This window comes from Staurois parvus, unplaced genomic scaffold, assembly GCF_062004578.1.
Source record: "Staurois parvus isolate SC_StPar_1 unplaced genomic scaffold, SC_StPar_1.0 ptg000425l, whole genome shotgun sequence".
Lineage (NCBI taxonomy): Eukaryota > Metazoa > Chordata > Amphibia > Anura > Ranidae > Staurois > Staurois parvus.
In genome coordinates this window covers 4,512,924-4,532,383 of record NW_028318221.1, presented here as the reverse complement: position 1 = coordinate 4,532,383, position 19,460 = coordinate 4,512,924, and the positions used below count along the sequence as shown (strand labels likewise).

General features: G+C 39.6%; 1 protein-coding gene across 1 annotated transcript in view; it reads left to right on the top strand.

Annotated features, from left to right (window-relative positions):
- The window catches only part of FZR1 (fizzy and cell division cycle 20 related 1), a 58,549-nt gene extending 39,813 nt beyond the window's left edge, over nucleotides 1-18,736 (top strand). Inside the window, exons 7-14 of the mRNA XM_089687457.1 lie at nucleotides 625-808; nucleotides 4,107-4,172; nucleotides 4,298-4,400; nucleotides 4,531-4,715; nucleotides 4,797-5,030; nucleotides 12,038-12,142; nucleotides 15,896-15,988; nucleotides 17,265-18,736. Coding sequence (XP_089543583.1) covers nucleotides 625-808; nucleotides 4,107-4,172; nucleotides 4,298-4,400; nucleotides 4,531-4,715; nucleotides 4,797-5,030; nucleotides 12,038-12,142; nucleotides 15,896-15,988; nucleotides 17,265-17,306 — 1,012 coding nt within the window. The 3' untranslated portion in view covers nucleotides 17,307-18,736. The remainder of the gene's footprint in view (nucleotides 1-624; nucleotides 809-4,106; nucleotides 4,173-4,297; nucleotides 4,401-4,530; nucleotides 4,716-4,796; nucleotides 5,031-12,037; nucleotides 12,143-15,895; nucleotides 15,989-17,264) is intronic.
- Nucleotides 18,737-19,460: the final 724 nt, after the last annotated feature.

The following is a 19,460-nucleotide window of genomic DNA, read 5'->3' as shown; positions in this document are numbered from 1 at the left end:
GTTCTCTGATAATATTGTATTATGTAATACTACTTCAAATGCTACTGAACCCACAACCATAAAATCAGCATGTATATATGCAGTAAAGCGTGCTTGTCTTACTTGCTGTGGAATCTAAGGGGTTAATCCTCTGCATTGTGTAAAAAGGCTTTTTGTTCCTGTCTTTTCTGATTCTCCTCATCTTTCACAGTCCAAAATCCTTCTGATAGTAAAGAACCCTAGGAGGCACTATTCACATGCTCAGTTTTTTTTTTTTTTTTTTTTTATTTTGGGGGGGGGGGGTGCATATGATCCACACAGGGCCAATCAGCACTGTCCAGACAGTTAAGTGTCATGCAACCTCATAGGACAGTCAGAGGAGAATGAAAACTACACGCTTTAACCAGTGCTCAGACGGACACTGATAGACGTCACGAGGTTACTATATACTGCCAATGAGAAAAGTAGTTTATATTTACTAAAATAATTGCATTTCCATGTTCTGTGTACTGCTGAAGGCCAGATATAGTGAATGCAGGGTCCTGGGTTTAGTAACACTTAACTTTTACTTAAAGTGATTATTAAAACAGTTTTCAGTATTGCTTCAGTTTTTTGTTGCTTAAGAATTTCATTTTTGTCTTGCAGTCAAAAGCTTTTGCGTTCTCCACGAAAGCCTACCCGCAAGATTTCCAAAATTCCATTCAAGGTGCTTGATGCCCCCGAACTGCAGGATGATTTCTACCTCAATCTAGTTGACTGGTCATCTCTTAATGTCCTAAGTGTAGGACTGGGAACCTGTGTGTACCTTTGGAGCGCATGCACTAGCCAAGTAAGTAGTAACAAATGGATGTGCATTTGTTTATATCTAATACTGCTTAACCATTTCAATACCGGGCAGTTTTACATTTTCCTGCCCAGGCCATTTTTCAGGTTTCAGCGCTCTCACACTTTGAATGACAATTGCGCGGTCATCCAACATTGTACCCAAACTAAAATTTTATCATTTTCTTCACACAACTAGAGCTTTCTTTTGGTGGTATTTAATCACTGCTGGGGTTTTTATTTTTTGCTAAATTAACAAAAAAAGACCAAAAATTTTGAAAAAAAAACCCATTTTTCTTTGTTTCTGTTATAAAAGTTTACAAATAAATAATTGTTCTTCATAAATTTAGGCCAAGATGTATTCTGCTACATGTCTTTGGTGAAAATAACCCAAATTAGGATGTATTATTTAGTTTGTAGGAAAGTTATAGAGTTCACAAACTATGGTATAGATCTGAATATTGATCAATCCTGAAGTACTGACGGCCAATCTAATTTCTTGAGGTCCAAGAATGTCAGAACAGTACAGATATCCCCCAAATGACCCCTTTTTGCAGAGTAGACAGTCCGACGTACTTCATAAGAGGAATGGCGAGTTTTTTGAAGTTTTTTTATTTTTTTTGTAATTTTTTGGAAAATCAAAAAATTAAAAAAAGTTTCACTATTTTTTTTTTTTTACATTCTGTCACCAGTGCAATACAGCATCATCATATAACTGGCATGGCGGTGAACAGGGACACTGACTGGGGACAGTATGAAAAAAAAAAATATATATATTTTTTATTTTATAATTTTTAATTTTTTATTACATTTTTTTTATTTTTTTTAAGATTTTCTTTTCATATTTTACTATGACCAAAGTAGTACAATGTTACCATAGTAACATTGTACTACTTTGGGGAAGTGATCAGTATTTTTTTTTTTTTTTTACACAATTTGCTTATAGCAAGAATTACTTTGCTATAAGCAAGCATTTACCTGAATGAAATCGATTCATTCAGGTTTTTTTCTTTTTTTTTGTGCTTAGCTGTGATTTGGCCACAGCTAATCACATGACATGTGCATGTGACCTGCTGTGACCATTCACAGCTAGGCACTAGTATACAATGGATGGCATGAATGAAGCCATCCATTGTATACAACTGTCATGTGACCTGCTGTGATTGGTCACAGCAGGTCACATGGTACCGGCAACAGGAGCCGGTACTCAGATCTGTCATCAGCCATGTTCGAGGTACACGGCCGGTGACAGATCGCGCCGCTCTGCAACCGCGCGAACTGCGCATGTGCGGGAGCATACCAAATGGCGTGCACCCGGAAAGCTAAAGCGCTTTTGATGCCGCCAAACGGCTATAGGCTGGGCGGCTAATGGTTAAAACATGTATTTCTTTCTCATCCATTGAGGGACACAGGAATTCATAACCAATCTGCGTATACATCTGCCTATAGGAGGGAGGTTTTTGACTTTGGTAAACAAAGTTTTTAAGCTATCTCTCATATAACCCCTCTTCTACCCAACATGTTTCAGTTGTTTCGCTAGCATCCTAGGTGGTCAGATGCTATTTTTTTTTTTTTAAATGAATATAGTATATTCTTGGCTTTCTCACTTCGTTTTTTTTTTTCCCTCAGTAAATTTAATCATAATTTTTTGCCACTCAGCTGCTTTAGCAGTATAATGTCAGCTGGCCTGATTTATTCTTTAGCATGCAGAATGACATAACAGTGTGTAAAGAGCTTCAGATGGTAATTGCACAACGGATCTCTGGCCTTACATTTGAGTATGATGTATAGACATTTATTCTATGGTGAACAAACAACAATCTGTATTAGAAAGTAGCCTCCTACTAGTCTTTTTGGTATGAAAACTATATTCGGCAAGAACACTTCTTCCATCAGCTAATTGAAAACATCTCTTTTCTACTCATAACTATTGAAACTATAACCTAACATATAGGCTGAATATAAGAAACCTGACCTTTTTAGAGAATCTCAAAAATAGTGAGGCCTTGTCTTTAAAAGATCCAAAATTCATTATACAAGCTTTGCCTTTCAAATATACTATCCATAAGGACTAAATGGAATTTACACTAAAATACAATGTCACATATATAATGGCATATGTTACGTATTCAAAATGAAATTATTATTATAATATTGCGGTCTCCCCCATTCCCGCAAGGACTTTCATGTGTGTTCTAGACTTTCAAACTGCTCCTGCTAGGATACTGGGCAATGAATCTAAGCTCTCTCCTGTTTTCTCCTCTGACCCAGATTTTAAGTCCCAAAAGTCTGTCTCTGAGGAGACTATTTTTGAGTCACTTCAGTCTCTTGCATTTGGCTCAGATTTAGAGGGGGCTGTTTCAAAGCTTATCGATAGACCACGTATAACTCTGGAGCTAGAGGTTCAGTCTGCTGTTCCAGGCCTGCAAAGAGTGTCATGTTACGCTCATGATCATTATGGAATGGATACATTTGTGGCCAAGCCTTTAACTGGCTTACCAGCAAGCAGGTTGAAGCTGTGTTTATCTTTTTAGGATTTTACTGACCAGACACTTAAATTGTGAAAATAGTGTTAGAATCTGCGCTGGTCAATATAACATCAAACATACAAGCTGCCAGCACTATATTTTGATATTGTGAATATAAAAACATATGTACAGAGGTGCAGCACTAAAATAACCAAAAATAAATAGATAAATGTGAATGTTGAACAAATAAACACTAAAAAGTGATTAAATCAGTCCCAGTACCAAACAGACACTAATATAGATAATATCCAACATAATCCTGTTTTTTCAATGATAAAGAATATCAAGTGTATCCAAATACAGCACGCGACACCCCACTCAGTACTCACAGGAGGCTTACCCGATAGTATTGACCATCATGTTCTAGAATGGTCATTTAAGGCACAGATGTAAGCAAACAGCAGCTACTCCAAAACTCCTTAGCCTCCAACCATGTATTAAACAGCATTCCTGCACTGATAACGGAAAACAACCTAATCCAGTCAGGCGGGAAAATTGTTCAGCACTATAAGCGACTTTTCAAGATGCTAGATATATCTTCACCCCATGTGGTTTATATTCAGGCATGGATTCCTCACGTATTTCTGGGTTACAGACAGTTCCTAAATTTTCTTGGGCCTGCCAGTGGCTTTATTATAATTTTTCCTTTTTGTCAGTGTCCCAGCCTCCTGTAGGCAGCAGCATAACTCCAACTGTTTTTGAATTATCATGCCCCTCAATGCACTCAATAGAAGACTTTATGTAAGTACAAAAATCTAACATTGTCATTTATTGCAGGTTACAAGACTGTGTGATTTATCTGTAGAAGGGGACTCTGTGACATCAGTGGGTTGGTCTGAAAGGGTGAGTATAATTACCCAAAACTTTACAGGGTTTGTGAGAGTTTGAATTAACCAAGGAATTCATTGAATTTACTCTTCTGAAGCACAGTAGAAAAATGTTATGCTAATAAAATGCTTTCTTCCCAGGGGAATCTGGTGGCTGTGGGTACGCACAAAGGTTTTGTGCAGATTTGGGATGCATCAGCAGGAAAGAAACTGTCCACTTTAGAAGGACACACAGCTAGAGTTGGTAAGGTGGCCTATGTTAAGGGCATTTCTACGCCTAGTTAACACATTGCGTCATGGATGTGTACAACAAAATGCACTTCTAGCAGTTCACTTAGTCACATATTTGAACCCTTTTCATCATTCTATTGTAGGGGCCTTAGCTTGGAATGCAGATCAGCTTTCCTCTGGGAGTAGAGACCGTATGATCCTGCAAAGAGATATTCGCACACCACCTGTGCAATCTGAAAGAAGGTTACAGGGTCACAGGCAAGAAGTATGTGGCCTCAAGTGGTCTACTGATCATCAGTTGCTAGCATCCGGAGGAAATGACAACAAGGTATAATCTGTGCCATGGCTTTGATAATCAATCAATAGACCAAATTTCCTGTTTTGTTAAAGATCCTTGTGTTTCTCTCAGCTCCTGGTATGGAATCACTCCAGCTTGACACCTGTCCAACAGTACACAGAGCACCTTGCTGCAGTGAAGGCAATTGCTTGGTCTCCTCACCAGCATGGCCTTCTTGCATCAGGAGGAGGTACCGCTGACCGTTGTATCAGATTCTGGAATACACTTACTGGTCAGCCTCTCCAGTGCATTGACACAGGCTCTCAAGTCTGCAACCTGGCCTGGTCAAAGCATGCTAATGAACTTGTAAGTATGAAGTTATCTATTTTAAAGGCAGCTTGTACTTTAGAGAAGGCAGTGTCATTAGCAGTTAAAGCAGAACTATTACCTTCCTTTTTATTACAGCAATGGAAGCTTCCATTTTGGCCTCTCTTTAATTTTCAATTGATATGGTGCTGCATATGATGACTTGAAATGTTGAGAACACAAGCAGCTGTGGCAGTTCTCATTTACTGCATGCCTTCAGTGCAGCTTGTTTGAGAAACCGTTAAATCTATAGCTTTAGTTACGTTTTACATTCCACTCCCTGCTGCCCTGTTTTAACTTGCTCTAATTGTACCCAAGTTATGCAGCCTAATGTCCACATGACAAGACTTTGTGCTTGGGTTGCCAGTTGCCCTGTATTGTGACCAAGTGTTGCATGTTCCTCTGTACCCGCAATTACTGGGCTGTGGCAGTGAGTTAGGACAGCAGGGGAGCATGTTGAACAAAAATAAAAGCTGCTGACTCTGCTTCTTGTAAAACCTTAGAGTGAAACTTTAGTTTATTAAAACATATGGCTAGCAGAAAGGCTTTTATTTCAGAAGAGACTATTTTGCAATTAATGCCTCTTGCCTGCCTGCTAGTAAGTTTCTTTTAGATTGAATCCTGCCAGTCTCAGCATATAAATACTTTGTGCTTTACTCATACCGCTTTTCTCTGTTTTCTGTAGAGGGACAGAACTTTATGTTAATTAAACTAGGGTTATACTGCTGCCTACAGGAGAAATGGACACGAAGCACATGAAAACTGAAGGCTTGTCCTTTTCAAGACTATAATCCCTGCACAGTTTTACTTTGTGTCCTTATGAGAGTGGACGTGTTAACTTCAGCATTAGCTCTGCTGTTATATGTCCATTCTCAATGTTACTACGTTGGATGCTATTTTTCTGGACCATGTGTCTTTTTAGGGTTATAGGACTTGGGGAGAAGTATGGGTTTTCTTTTTTTAGTTTTTTATGTATAAGCTGTGAGCTGCTAATACATAAAAATATTTCCAGCCCTCTCAGAAGTGCACCCTTTCTGTTGAATTCAAGGTAAATACATGTGAGAGGGAATTCAGTCTTCTCATGCCTACAATCTGGATCCACCTCCTTTCCTTCTCCTGTATTTGATGTCGGCTCTGGGCTGTCTGCTCTCTCCCTCCTTCCCCCTCCTCCTCTCACACTACACACAGCTAACAGCAATTTTTATCTAGGAACTTTACAGAACTGCAGAAAGCAGGCAGCTACCCAGTGTGCAGATAGAGGGTGTCTGTAAGAGAATTGATCTGAGCTGTGCGTTGTGTGAGAGGAGGAGGGAGGGACAAAGCAGACAGCCCAGAGCCAAGAGCAATCAAACACAGGAGAAGGAAAGGAGGTGGATCCAGACAAGATTGCCGGCATAAGAATCCAGAGAGGACTGTAGCCCCTCCCACAGTTATTTTTTTTTTTTTTTTTCCTTCAGATCATCTTTATTAAACTTTTCTTTTTCTTTTCCATTTTCACAAAACATACACACAGTTCACATTAACCAAACTTTTGTCTCCAGTTTTCTTAATTTTTAAATATTTCATAACCTACAATATATGCATGTATGTTTATCAACAGACATAGGCTCCTTTCGCCCTCTTGAAATCCAGTCCCTTCAAACATCTTAAATTATACCACTTCTCATCATTCAGGGGGCCGATATCCATTTGCCAATATGATCTGCACCTCAGAGAATTTGAGTTTGACCTTTTTTGTAGCAATGCATTATAGAGTCTTGTTAGTTCCCTTTTAGATGTCACAGCCAGGCTTTAAGAACTGTGAATGACGCATAAACCCAGGGCATCTGTCTAGATTGAGTTTGGATGGCAAGCCTAAGCTGCAAATATTGGAAAAACCTTTTAGTATGTAGACCAAACTCCTCCCGCAAGTCTGAAAATCTTTCAAATATTGACTCTGATATAATTGCGGGATATACACAAGGCTCTCTGTTGTGATAAACACTTTAATTTGAAAGGTCTGTGCGTTAGCAGCATTGTTCTATAAGGAGCACTTTTTGATTTTACTCAGACAAGATTGTTTTGAGACAGAGGACTTCATTTTTTTGCTCAAAGTAGTCTCTGCTTTTCACCTTTAATAATTATATTGGTTTACCTGTTTTGTTCAATAATGGTTCACCCCAAGATCTCTCCAATTCTGAATGTGGTTCCTGACATGTTGGTCTCTCTGTCACTGCTTCTTGTATGCAGACAGCTTTCCTGTTCGCAAAGGTTCTAAAAGAGGATCTCTGGCTTCCAAATCCACCATTTCTAAAATAGATTCAACAGGTTGTTGTGCAGGGCAATGAGTTTGCTAGATAAAGTGCCTAATTTTCCTGTAAAGTCCCGAATCACTATAGCAGTGAGTACTGTCATGATAAAGCCCACCCACGACGACTAGCTAACTGGGACGTGGTCCTTGACTGAGGGAATGAGGGAGGCTTACAAGACTGGTCGTGATACCCTTTCACAGCCCACACTACCTCTAGCCACCACTAGAAGGGGACTCCACTCCAATCTAGCTGGCTGACCACACATAGGCAGGTACAAATCTTATATACAATCTGGTGCACTCTAAGGATTGGGAAGCAGGTTAGAAATTAGCACCCCCTTCTAGGATTCCTCCAGCTATCCTACAAGCTAGAACCCCGGTGTTAATCACTCTTCCATTGTCCACACACCCCCACACCAGACACACAACAAATGGTAGCTTGCCACCACCTAACAGTTTGTCCGCAGATTGGTCTGCTAGACCACCACACACACACAAACACAGATCTCCATCTGGCAGATCTGCTAGTTTACAGTCTGCATGCAATCTGCCAACAAGCAGTGCAATTGCATACAGACTGGCAATGAACTTAGACCGAGCACATAGACACTACAATACAATACAATTTCTCCAGTTTAGTACACAGAAGTCACTTATTAATTTTATGATTTAATATCCCAAAAGTGGCCAGTGCATAAAATATTTACTTAGAAAAAAGGAATTGCGACAAAGACATCCACAGTTGGCTATTCACTGTAAAATAAAAGGGAATAAAAACCAAAACTTTTACCAAGATTTATCCTGTGAATGGAGCAAGTCAAGAGTCTGCGATTCACTAGTCAGATGGAATCGGCTCTGTATGTATCACGCCATCCATATCTCAGGGTCCTCAATTTATTGAAATATGGATGTGGGCTGGACTTTAGCCCTTGGCCAATCAACCCTCGGGGATGTTCCTGTCCCAGCCACAGGACATTCTGTATTCTGAAGTGCCCAGAGCTGACTGGGCCAGGAACGGTTCAGATCACTGGGTCAGGGATAAGATTCCCGAAACCAGCGTGTCAGTCCGATCGCAACAGTACCAATCACTGTTCAGCTGTCGCAGTCAGGCACCATATAACCATTTTGTGTGTTTCTCTGGGATTCTACATAGGCTACAAATACCATTTTTATTGTAGCCTAAAATGTTTCCAATCAGAAGGAATTGTTTTAATCTCTGCAATTAATATTTTAGCTTTTATGAGAGTTGAAATAGATTCCTCTGATCTGTTGGTATAAATCCAATAAAGCTGACAGACATTTCTGAGCCTTCTCCCTGTCTGCTGCTGATTCATTTAGCCGAAATGGCTAGGATTCTTCTTTTAGGTTCAAGAAGGTGGCAATCTCTGGCTACACACAGTGGATTAAAGTTTTATTGACCTCTAAGTGTCAATTCTAGCCTAGAAGCTTGCTCTGTCCTTTCAAATGCTAATTAAAACATATTTCTCTGATTAGGAATACTGTAATAACACAGAATTTAACTACAGTGAGGAACAGAAGTACTTGAACACCCTGCGATTTTGCAAGTTCTCCCACTTAGAAATCATGGAGGGGTCTGAAATTCACATTGTAGGTGCATTCCCACTCTGAGAGACATAATTTAAAAAAAAATTCAGGAAATCCCATTGTATGATTTTTAAAGAATTTATTTGTCTTGCACTGCTGAACATAAGTATTTGAACACCTAAGAAACGGCAAGAATTCTGGCTCTCAGAGACCTGTTACTGTGCCTTTTAAAAAGTCCACTTCTACTCCACTCATTAATCTGAGTAGCACCTGTCTGAGCTCTTTAAAGACACCTGTCCACCCCACAGTCAGATGCCAACTACTACCATGGGCAAGACCAGAAAGCTGTCAAAAGACACCAGAGACAAAATTGTGGACCTCCACTAGGCTGGAAAGGACTACGGGGCAATTGCCAAGCAGCTTGGTGAAAATAGATCAACTGTTGGAGCAATTGTTAGAAAATGGAAGAGGCTAAAGACGACTGTCAGTCTCCCTCGGACTGGGGCTCCATGCAAGATCTCACCTCGTGGGGTATCACTGATAAGAAAGGTGAGGAATCAGCCCAGAACTACAAGGGAGGAGCTGGTCAATGACATGAAGAGAGCTGGGACCACAGTTTCAAGGGTCACTGTCGGTAGAACACTACGCCGTCATGGTTTCAATCCCATGCATTGTACGGAAGGTTCCCCTGCTCAAGTCATCACATGTCCAGGCCCATCTGAAGTTTGCCAATGACCATCTGGATGATTCAGAGGAGGCATGGGAGAAAGTCATGTGGTCAGATGAGACCAAAGTAGAACTTTTTGGTCTAAACTTCACTCGTTTTGGAGGACAAATGATGAGTTGCATCCCAAGAACACCATCCCCGCTGTGAAGCATGGGGGTGGTAACATCATGCTTGGGGGGTGCTTTTCTGCAAAGGGGACAGGACAACTGCACTGTATTAAGGAGAGGATGAATGGGGCCATTTATTGTGAGATTTTGAGCAACAACCTCCTTCCCTCAGAGCATTGAAGATGGGTCGTGGCTGGGTTTTCCAACATGACAATGACCCGAAGCACACAGCCAGGATAACCAAGGAGTGGCTTTGTAAGAAGCATATCAAGGTTCTGGGGTGGCCTAGCCAGTCTCCAGACCTCTGAAACTCCATGTTCCTCAGCGACAGCCCCGAAACCTGACAGATCTAAAGGAGATCTGTGTGGAGGAGTGGGCCAAAATCCCTGTTGCAGTGTGTGCAAACTTGGTCAAGAACTACAGGAAACGTTTGACCTCTGTAATTGCAAACAAAGGTTCTGTACCAAATATTAACACTGATTTTCTCAGGTGTTCAAATACTTACATATGTTCAGCAGTGCAAGACAAATAAATTCTTTAAAAAAATCATACAATGTGATTTCCTGAATTTTTTTTTTTTTCTGTCTCTCAGAGTGGGAATGCACCTAAAATGTGAATTTCAGACCCCTCCATGATTTCTAAGTGGGAGAACTTGCAAAATCGCAGGGTGTTCAAATACTTCTGTTCCTCACTGTATATCTATTATTGAACTACTTCTACAGATCACGTCATATCTCAACTACTGATAAAATTATTCTACTCTTACATTTGTTACAAGTACTACTTGGACTCTTTGGTCAGCAGGCCTCTGTACCCAACTGCTGTCTAGTCTGCTGTACATACTTTCTCTAAGCTACAGTGGATATAAAAAGTCTACATACCCCTGTTAAATGTAAAAAAAATGAGACAAAGATAAATAATTTCAGAATTTTTCCACATCACAGAAACCTGATATTTTAACAGGAGTGTGTAGACTTTTTATATCCACTGTATATATGGGTAAAAAGTTATGCTCGTGGCTGCCGTCCCTGGTTTCCTTTTTGCTACAGTTTGCTCTTGTCGGGCTGCTTCTACCTTTGTTGCTGGCGTGCCCACCCTTAAGGCTCCATGCACACTGGGCATTTTAATAATGCTGGTAATGTTAGCTGTGTAAAGGCACGTTAAAAATGCAAGTTTTCTAGCATTTTTGCAGTAGAGTTTTGTTGCGTTTTTTCACGTTTGCAGTTTTTTTACCAAAAAAAAAATTTTTTTTTTTTTTTGCTCAAAAGTTTTTCAGCGTTAGAGCATTTTTACAGCTAAAAAAATGTCTCTAGAAACCCACTAGTTCTGGGTTTTTTTTTTTTTCCAGCCAAAAAACACCCATGCCAAAAAACGCTATTTACAGTCTGTGTGCATGGACACACAGGATAATATGCTGGGGAGTTTACTGGCTGTAGAAAAAAAAACACCAAAAGCAGCAGCTGTAAAAACGTCCAGTGTGCATGAGGACTAAAGGGGCCGGCCCGTTAGTATTTGTGTTTTTGGTGTCCATTTCTTTTGCAGGTGTCTGTGTAACCCTGGGTGGGGGAAGGGGTTAAAGGATATCGTCACCTTTCCTATCATTTTATTTATGTTGTAAAGGATAATTCAATGAACTACCTAGAGTGCTCACTAGCACCATGGTAGTTCATTGAGAACTACAAGCTATCAGCCGCAAAGGCTGTCAGTACTTGTAGTTCATTTATTCACAGAACTGTGTGAATGAATGATGCAGTTGCGTATGCAGAGCCCCGCATGCCTGTGTTTTTTAAATTGTGACAGTAGGTGCGGGGAGAAGATCTCCAGCCCGCTGTCACAATTAGAAGTGGGATCAGGGAGAGGCTGCAGGAGTAGAAACATGTTGCATGTTCCACTCTAAAAATGGGTGGAACATGTAACATGTTCCCAAAGGTGAACTTGGCCTTTATTTATCAAGCTGTGTCCCTCAGTGGACTCTGAGAAAAGAATTTTATGTGGAGTGCAAACTTCCTATTTTGCAGTGTTTTTATTGAATTTTTGCACTGATATAAACTTTAGTTAAGTTGGTTCCATGTGTTTCTGCCTTTGGGAAGTTGCCCAACGTACATTAAATAGCAGATGTTAAAGACGTTTTAAAAAAGTGTATTCTGAAGGACTTCTTGTAGGTTTTTAGTAATTAAATCAGGTTGCAGTATGGTCTTAGAAAGTACTTGAAACTAAGGCATTAGTAGCACAGTGCCAACCAATGTAACACAATAGCTTGAGAACAAGAGAGCAAGTTTTAGCTCTACTTTTTTCTTAATTGTTAATATTGTAGACTCGTATCTTTTTTTCTTAACAGGTGAGCACTCATGGCTACTCTCAGAACCAGATACTTGTATGGAAATACCCATCTCTAACACAAGTGGCAAAACTTACTGGACATTCCTACAGAGTTCTTTATCTTGTAAGTGCATTTTCTTCATGCTCATATCTTAATGTTCTCCATGTTTTAACATTGTGAGCATTTTCCTGCTTGATTATCCAGTTGGTGACCGCCTACCACAAATATACTGCTGCAGAGCGGCCCCACTTCTCCGGATCACATGCATGTATGTGATCCAGCCCTTCCGCGTAGGGGGGAGTGTGCATGCTGCCCTGGCTGCGCTGACATTTGCTACAGTACATGCCAGTTAGTGGGTCCCGGGCAATGATTTATGGCCAGGACCTGCTGAGCGAATGACAGAAGAAAGCCCTGTGTCGGTAAACAACACACAACTCTCTACAGACAGTGGTGATGTGCCAGTTTTTTTTTTCATTTCTTTCTCCCTGCGAAGCAGGGAGTAAACACCAGCACAATCCTTAGTGAAAAAAAAAAACAGAGTAAACATTGTTAGGCACACAGTTAACCCTTTGATTGCCCCTAAATATTAACCCCTTTCCCAGCAAGTGTCATTAGTACAATGACAGTGTATATTAGAACTGATCACTGTATTAGTTTCACTGGAGGTGTCATTTAGTCAGTCACACTTTTACAGTCCCAATATACAAGTTGCTGATTTCCACCATTACTGGCAAAAAAAAAATTTTTTAATCTTTTTTTTACGAAGACGTAGCAGAATATATTTTGGCCTAAATTTTATGACGAAATTTGATTTCTTACAAATGTTTTTATTGGATATGTTGTATAGCAAAAAGTAAAAAATATTGTTTTGTTTTGTGTTCTTTGTCCTTTTTTTCGTTTATATAATGAATTTAAAACCCAGTGGTGATCCAATATCACCAAGAGAAAGCTTTATTTGTGTGAAATAAATTATATAAATTTAATTTGGGTACAATGTTGCATGATGCGCAGTTGACAGTAGAGCAGTGCCAAATAGCAAAAAATGGGCCTGGTCACAAAGGGGGTAACGTCTTCCGGAGCTGAAGTGGTTATGCAAAAAACTTACTAATCTATTGTACAGATATAGATATACTAATTTTTTATATTTTTTTCAAATTTTTAGTTAGATATTTTCAATTATAATTTCCTATTTTTTATGCAATGCTTTCCTTTTTGATGTAAAGGTAACCTACAGTTTAACTGCATTTTAGGAGTGTTGTCTATTCTCCCATGAAGTTCTGATGCAGACTATCTTGTGCATGTGGTTTTCATAAACTTTTTAGTAGATATCCCCAAATTTGTTTTCAAAGCCCACCTCTAATAAAAACTGTATTAAACGTGAGAAAAAATGTTTGTACAGCCCAGGTCAAAAGTTTTGAGAATTCCACAATTAATAATTTTTCAACGTCTGTTGCCTCAGTTTTTATAATGGCGATTTGCATATATTCCAGAATGTTATGAAAAGTGATCAATTGAATTTCAATTCATTTTCTTTCCATGAAAAAGAGCTTAATCACAAAAAAACCTATTTCCACTGCATTTCAGCCCTGCCACAAAAGGACCAGCTGACCTCATGTCAGTGAATCTCTCATTTTCACAGGTGTCAGTGTTGACCAGGACAAGGCTGAAGGTCATTCTCATGCTGATTGAGCTAGAATAAGAGACTGGAAGCTTTAAAAGGATGGTGGTGCTTGGAAAAAGATTGTTCATCCTCTGTTAACCATGGTCACCTGCAAGGAAACCCTTGCAGTCGTCATTGCTTTGCACAAAAAGGGATTCACAGGCAAGGATATTGCTGCTATTAGGATTGCACTTAAATCAACCATTTTATCAGATCATCCAGAACTTCAAGGATAGAGGCTCAGTTGTTGTGAAGAAGGCTTCAAGGCACCCAAGAAAGTCCAGCAAGTGCCAGGACCGTCCTCTAAAGTTTATTCAGCTGTGGGATCGGGACACCACCAGTGCAGAGCTTGCTCAGCAATGTCAGCAGGTGGGTGTGAGTGCAGCTGCATGCACAGTGACGCAAAGACTTTTGGAGGATGGCCTGGAGTCAAGAAGGGCAGCAAAGAAGCCACTTCTCTCCAGGAAAAACATTAGAGACAGACTGATATTCTGCAAAAGGTACAGGGATTGGACTGCTGAGGACTGGGGCAGAGTCATTTTCTCTGGTGAATCCCCTTTCCAATTGTTTGGGGCATCCAGAAAAAAAAGGTCTAAAGAAGAAAAGGTGAGCGCTACCATCAATCCTGTGTCATGCCACAACAGTAAAGCATCCTGAGACCCTTCGTGTGGGGTTGCTTCTCAGCAGAGTGGGCTCACTCACAATTTTGCCTAAGAACACAGCCATGAATACAGAAAGGTACAAAAACATCCTCCGAGAGCAACTTTTCTCAACCATCCAAGTCACAGTTTGGTGACGAAAAATGCCTGTTTAAGTATGATGTAGCACCTTGCCATAAGGCAAAAGTGATAACTAAGTGGCTTGGGGAACAAAACATCCAAATTTTGGGTCCATGGCCAGGAAACTCCCCAGATCTTAATCACATTGAGAACTTGTGGTCAATCCTCAAGAGGCGGGTGAACAACAAAAACCCCATAAATTCTGTCAAACTCCAAGCATTGATTATGTAAGAATGGGCTGCCATCAGTTAGGATGTGGCCCAGAGTTTGATTGACAGCATGCCAGGGCAAATTGCAGAGGTGTTGAAAAAGAAGGGTCAACATTGCAAATATTGACTCTGCATAAATTTCATGTCAATAAAAGCTTTTCGCACTTACAAAATGTTTGTAATTATACTACAGTATACCATAGTAACATCTGACAAAAAGATCTAAAAACACTGAAGCGCCAGTTTTTGTGAAAACTAATTTGTGTCATTCTCAAAACTTTTGCTTATGGCTGTACAGGAAAAAAAATCTCACTGATGATGTAACACTTCCCTACTGTGTTCAAGCTTTTAAAACACAAATTTTATGAATTTGAAAAGCTAATGCCAGACGTCTGACAAGATCAGCAGGTATTTTTCCTGTACTTGCAGAATATTTACTTACCCTGAGAAAAAGAAAACTAAACAGTCATCACATCTAAGGACTGATAAGCAAGATATTTCATTTTTGATATTGGGATACTTTTACCGCTTTCCGGCCTCCCTATAGTAGATGTACTGATACAAGGTGGCACAGGTGCGCAAAATCACGTGTATATATACAGGATTTTGCAACACCGGGCAGGGGGCGTGCCACCACTTGCGGCCGCAGCTATCAATCGCTGGGTCCTGTCAGCTTGTGCACATTGCTTTGCATGGCTGTGCATAGCACAGCCATGCAAAACAGTGTGATTACAGTGAAGCACTAACACACAGTCCCATAGTAAAACACACCCAGCACACAGTTAACACTTTGATCGCCCCTCATGGTAACCCCTTCCTGACCAGTGCCATTAGTACAGTGTCAGTGCTTCTTTTTCTTTTTAGCACTGATCACTGTATTGGTGTCACTAGGGATGTCAGTTTCCCTCAGTGTCAGAATGTCTGCCGCACTCTGCAATAAGTCGCTGCTCACTTCTATTACTAGTAAAAAGTTTAAAAATAATTCCAATATCTATATAAAATGGCTTGGTCAGGAATGGGGGTAAATACTCAGGAGGGCAAGTAGTTAATGTGTAAGTTTTGGTTATTTACCTTTGGTCATATAGAGAGGCACTAGATTCCCTATGTATTCACAAAACATTTTACTTTAATTCTGTGTATTTGGCACACAGATCACTTAAATGCGAATGAATGATGTACTTTATTTTATTTGCAGAACTATTCATTTTCAATTTTTTCCACAACACAGGCCATGTCCCCAGATGGTGAAGCCATTGTTACAGGTGCAGGAGATGAAACATTAAGGTTTTGGAATGTTTTTAGCAAAACAAGATCGACAAAGGTAAGGTTAAGATCAAATAAGGTAAGGTCAGTTGTCAGAAAGTAAACGGCAGAAACATGCTAAATCAAGTTGCACGGTTGGATAGCCATAAAGCTTAGGCAGCCCATAGATTTTCTTTTTTTCTTTTCTTCTAATCGACCAGCTGGTTGAATGAAGAAAAAAAAATTGATTCCCCCATCCACTCATTTGAGGTGGATGGGAGAATGGCCCCACTGTGTCTTTGTATTTTGAAATTGGGGAGACTTACCTATGTCAGAATACACTGATCCTTGCTGCTGGCAGTGCTGATTGAGTAGGGAAAATCCAACAGGGTGGTTGTATAGCAGTCGGTAGATCAAAATTTTTTTCTATGTATGGCCAGCTTAAGTTTACATGTGTGGTCAGCAGGTGTTTGAACCACAGTTTTATTCTCAGGGTCATCCTTATCAATGTATGTGTTGGTTCCTTTTAGAAACACTATGGTAATAGGGGTCCAGGATCTGAAACTTGCACTGCTCCACAGCGTGAAGCTGCAATCTCCCATACTGCCAAAATGCCTATAATATCCACATCAGATTTTTTTTATTTCTTTCTGCTTAAGAATATAGTGCTCTGGTGCCTACCAAAATTTAATTTAATTCTGACCCTACTTGGCCTCCACTTCAAAGTTTTTCTCAGGCTCCTATTGTCATCTCTGATTCAAAGTCTCCACAGCCTTCTCCTGATGAGTGTGTATTTTATTAAGTTCCCAAGTGGCTAAGCTTTACAAGAAATCCTTGATAATCTTGGGTTCTACTGTGCAGTTGGAGGATCAGCCTGCTGTTCTGAGGATACAGTCTTTTAGTGCTGTTGTTCTAAATTCCTTCACAATACCCTTGGTATGTAAATACTTCCTGTATGAGGACTGGAAACAACCTGTGGAATCATGGCCTCCTATTGACAATGTGAAGTAGCTTTTCCCTTTGAAACGCTACTGATAAGTAGTCTCTGTTAAGGTAGATGACATCTACAGTTGGCAAACAACATATCGCCCAACAGGCTAATGATAGTCTTACCTTTTTAGGGTTGCCCTTCTTTTTTTTTTTTTTTTTTTTGAATATTCGTTGAATTCCAAGCTTAGGTTTCTTGAGTTATCTAGTATAACTGTCTGTCTCTTACTGTCAGGTAGATAGGTTAGATTTGTGTATCCATGTCATTTGCATAAATATACGTAATAGTGTTGGAGTAATCTGTGACCAGTATGACCAAGATGCACGAACATTAAATAACATTGCAATTTTTTTTTGTTCTGTTTTAGGAATCTGTCTCCGTTCTCAATTTGTTCACAAGGATACGATAAACTATTCTTACATCAGTGTTCTCAGCCACTGGTTTCCAAATCCAGTGCTGTGTTCCAAGCAAGAAAAAGAGACTGATTACTGTGCAGAGCTCAAATTTAACACAAGAGTAATAAAGTTGAGGATAAATACACCGTATTATATCTATACGTTATTCAAAGGGTAGTGAAAAACACTTTCCTATATACTGGAGGAGAATATAAAAACAACCCTACTGATTTCTGTAGAGATTTATTCAATATGCATATAGAAATCCTCACTTGTGTCTTCTTTTGGATTTACATCTTGGAAAAAAAAAGTTGCCATATTTTTTAGCTGACCGTTAAAGCAGAGAAACCATCATGCTGAAATGTTTTGGGACCATGCTCTGTTGTGTATAGATGGAAAATACCCATACTGATTTGTCTTGTTTGCATGCTATGGAATTCACACACTATAAGTACTTCACTAGTACAGCATATTCTCACCCTAGATTTTTATTTTGTGAATATTTCTGTAGTGCTCATACTGAAGAATGGTGGGTGGGTGGGGATAGTATAGGGGTTTGTGTGATTGTTTAAATGAATGTTTGGTTTTTCTCATTGTTACAAAATGTTTAATTCTATGCATTTCTATTTCTTTTTATGGTTGATGCTCTGTATTTTAATGTTAATTTAACGTACTGTTTGGGATCATTCAGAAAAGTTGCCTGCCGTTCTCCCCCCTTTTTTTTTTTTTTTTTTTTTTTGTTGCAATGTTTTGCACAACAGAGGCATTGTTGGAAAGGAGAAAGTGGAGTTGCTGAAACAAAGCACTTAATTTCATTGCTATGCCCTCCTCACAGACTTTCTATTATGTCCTTAAATTGCATATGGAGGGTGCAGGTTAATTTGCGTGTCCAGCCTTTAATACTTAGTTCCCAGACAGGGGTTCTAATACTACTTTATTATTTCCATCTAGCACTTTCTTTGACCATGTATGCCCCCCCCCCCCCCCCCCCCGCCCCCCTCATGGACTTGCTGCTCCAGTGACCAGCATTTTACCAGACAGAAGTGAAAATCTGCAATGGACGCTGACAAAAAAAAAAAAAAAGCTGATGGAGGTTCTAGCCTTCCTCTACTCTGTAAATAAAACCTTATGTCTGTCCGTGTTACTGTTGAAGATCAACCCTTACATCCTATCTCGTAAAACTGTTGTCACCAGGACAGAAAGTAAGGGGAAAGGTCTCTAATGGAGCCCAGGAAAGCAGTAGAAATCTGATAGGGGTTTTAACTCATCCCCACTTTATTTATGGCAGAATGTTTTGGCTGGACATACATTTTAAGTGAATGTGTTGAGAATGTTGAGTCTGTATTGAGATTGGAATCCTCTGTTCTCACCAAAAGGTGAAAAATGTTACGTTTTTTTTTTTTTTTTTTTGGTTAAGAAAAAAAAAAATTCCCACTTGTTTAAATGTGACTGCTGTGTTCATTTGTGTGCTTTTTTAAATTATCACTATGTGGTGACCTAAATTAACAACCTTTAACTGAATGTTCCGTGTTGGTCATGTATAAATTTATACAAGGTGATGATACTGCCCCCTAACTACATCTACTCAAAGGTGAATAAATTCAGTTCAGTGAATTTTTAATTTCCATACAGCTGAGGTCATGCAAAGCCCTTGTCAACTGCTCTACTCTTCTTTGCACTCTTCTTCATGCCACAACATCCTTTTTGTGACCTGGTCCCCAATACCATATTTAAGATGGTCTTACAAATGCTTTGAATAGAAGCAATGTCACTGTTTTTTTGTGTCTATGTTGCTTAAAGTGAAACACACTGATTTAACGGTTTCCCAAAACAGATTCAAGGCATGCCTCTTGTGACAACTCTCACAGTTGCCAATGATGGTAGTGCTCAACTAAATTTTCAAGACCTGAAATGACTTGTGTCATAGCTGATCACGTGTGCAGCACCAGCAACTGCAGAACAGATGCTAATATGGCACCTTTCTTTAGCTGTAAAGGGTAGGAGGCTTTAAAACAAACTTTAAAAGCTGTAATAGCATTGTTAAGGTAGAACTGAAGCCAAGACCTCTTTTTCATTTTGGGTGAAGTAGGGAGAATTACAAACCCTGAAAGGAAATCCAGCCAAAGTGAGGAAAATGTCTTGTTGTCACCAGAATACCCATTGGAAGA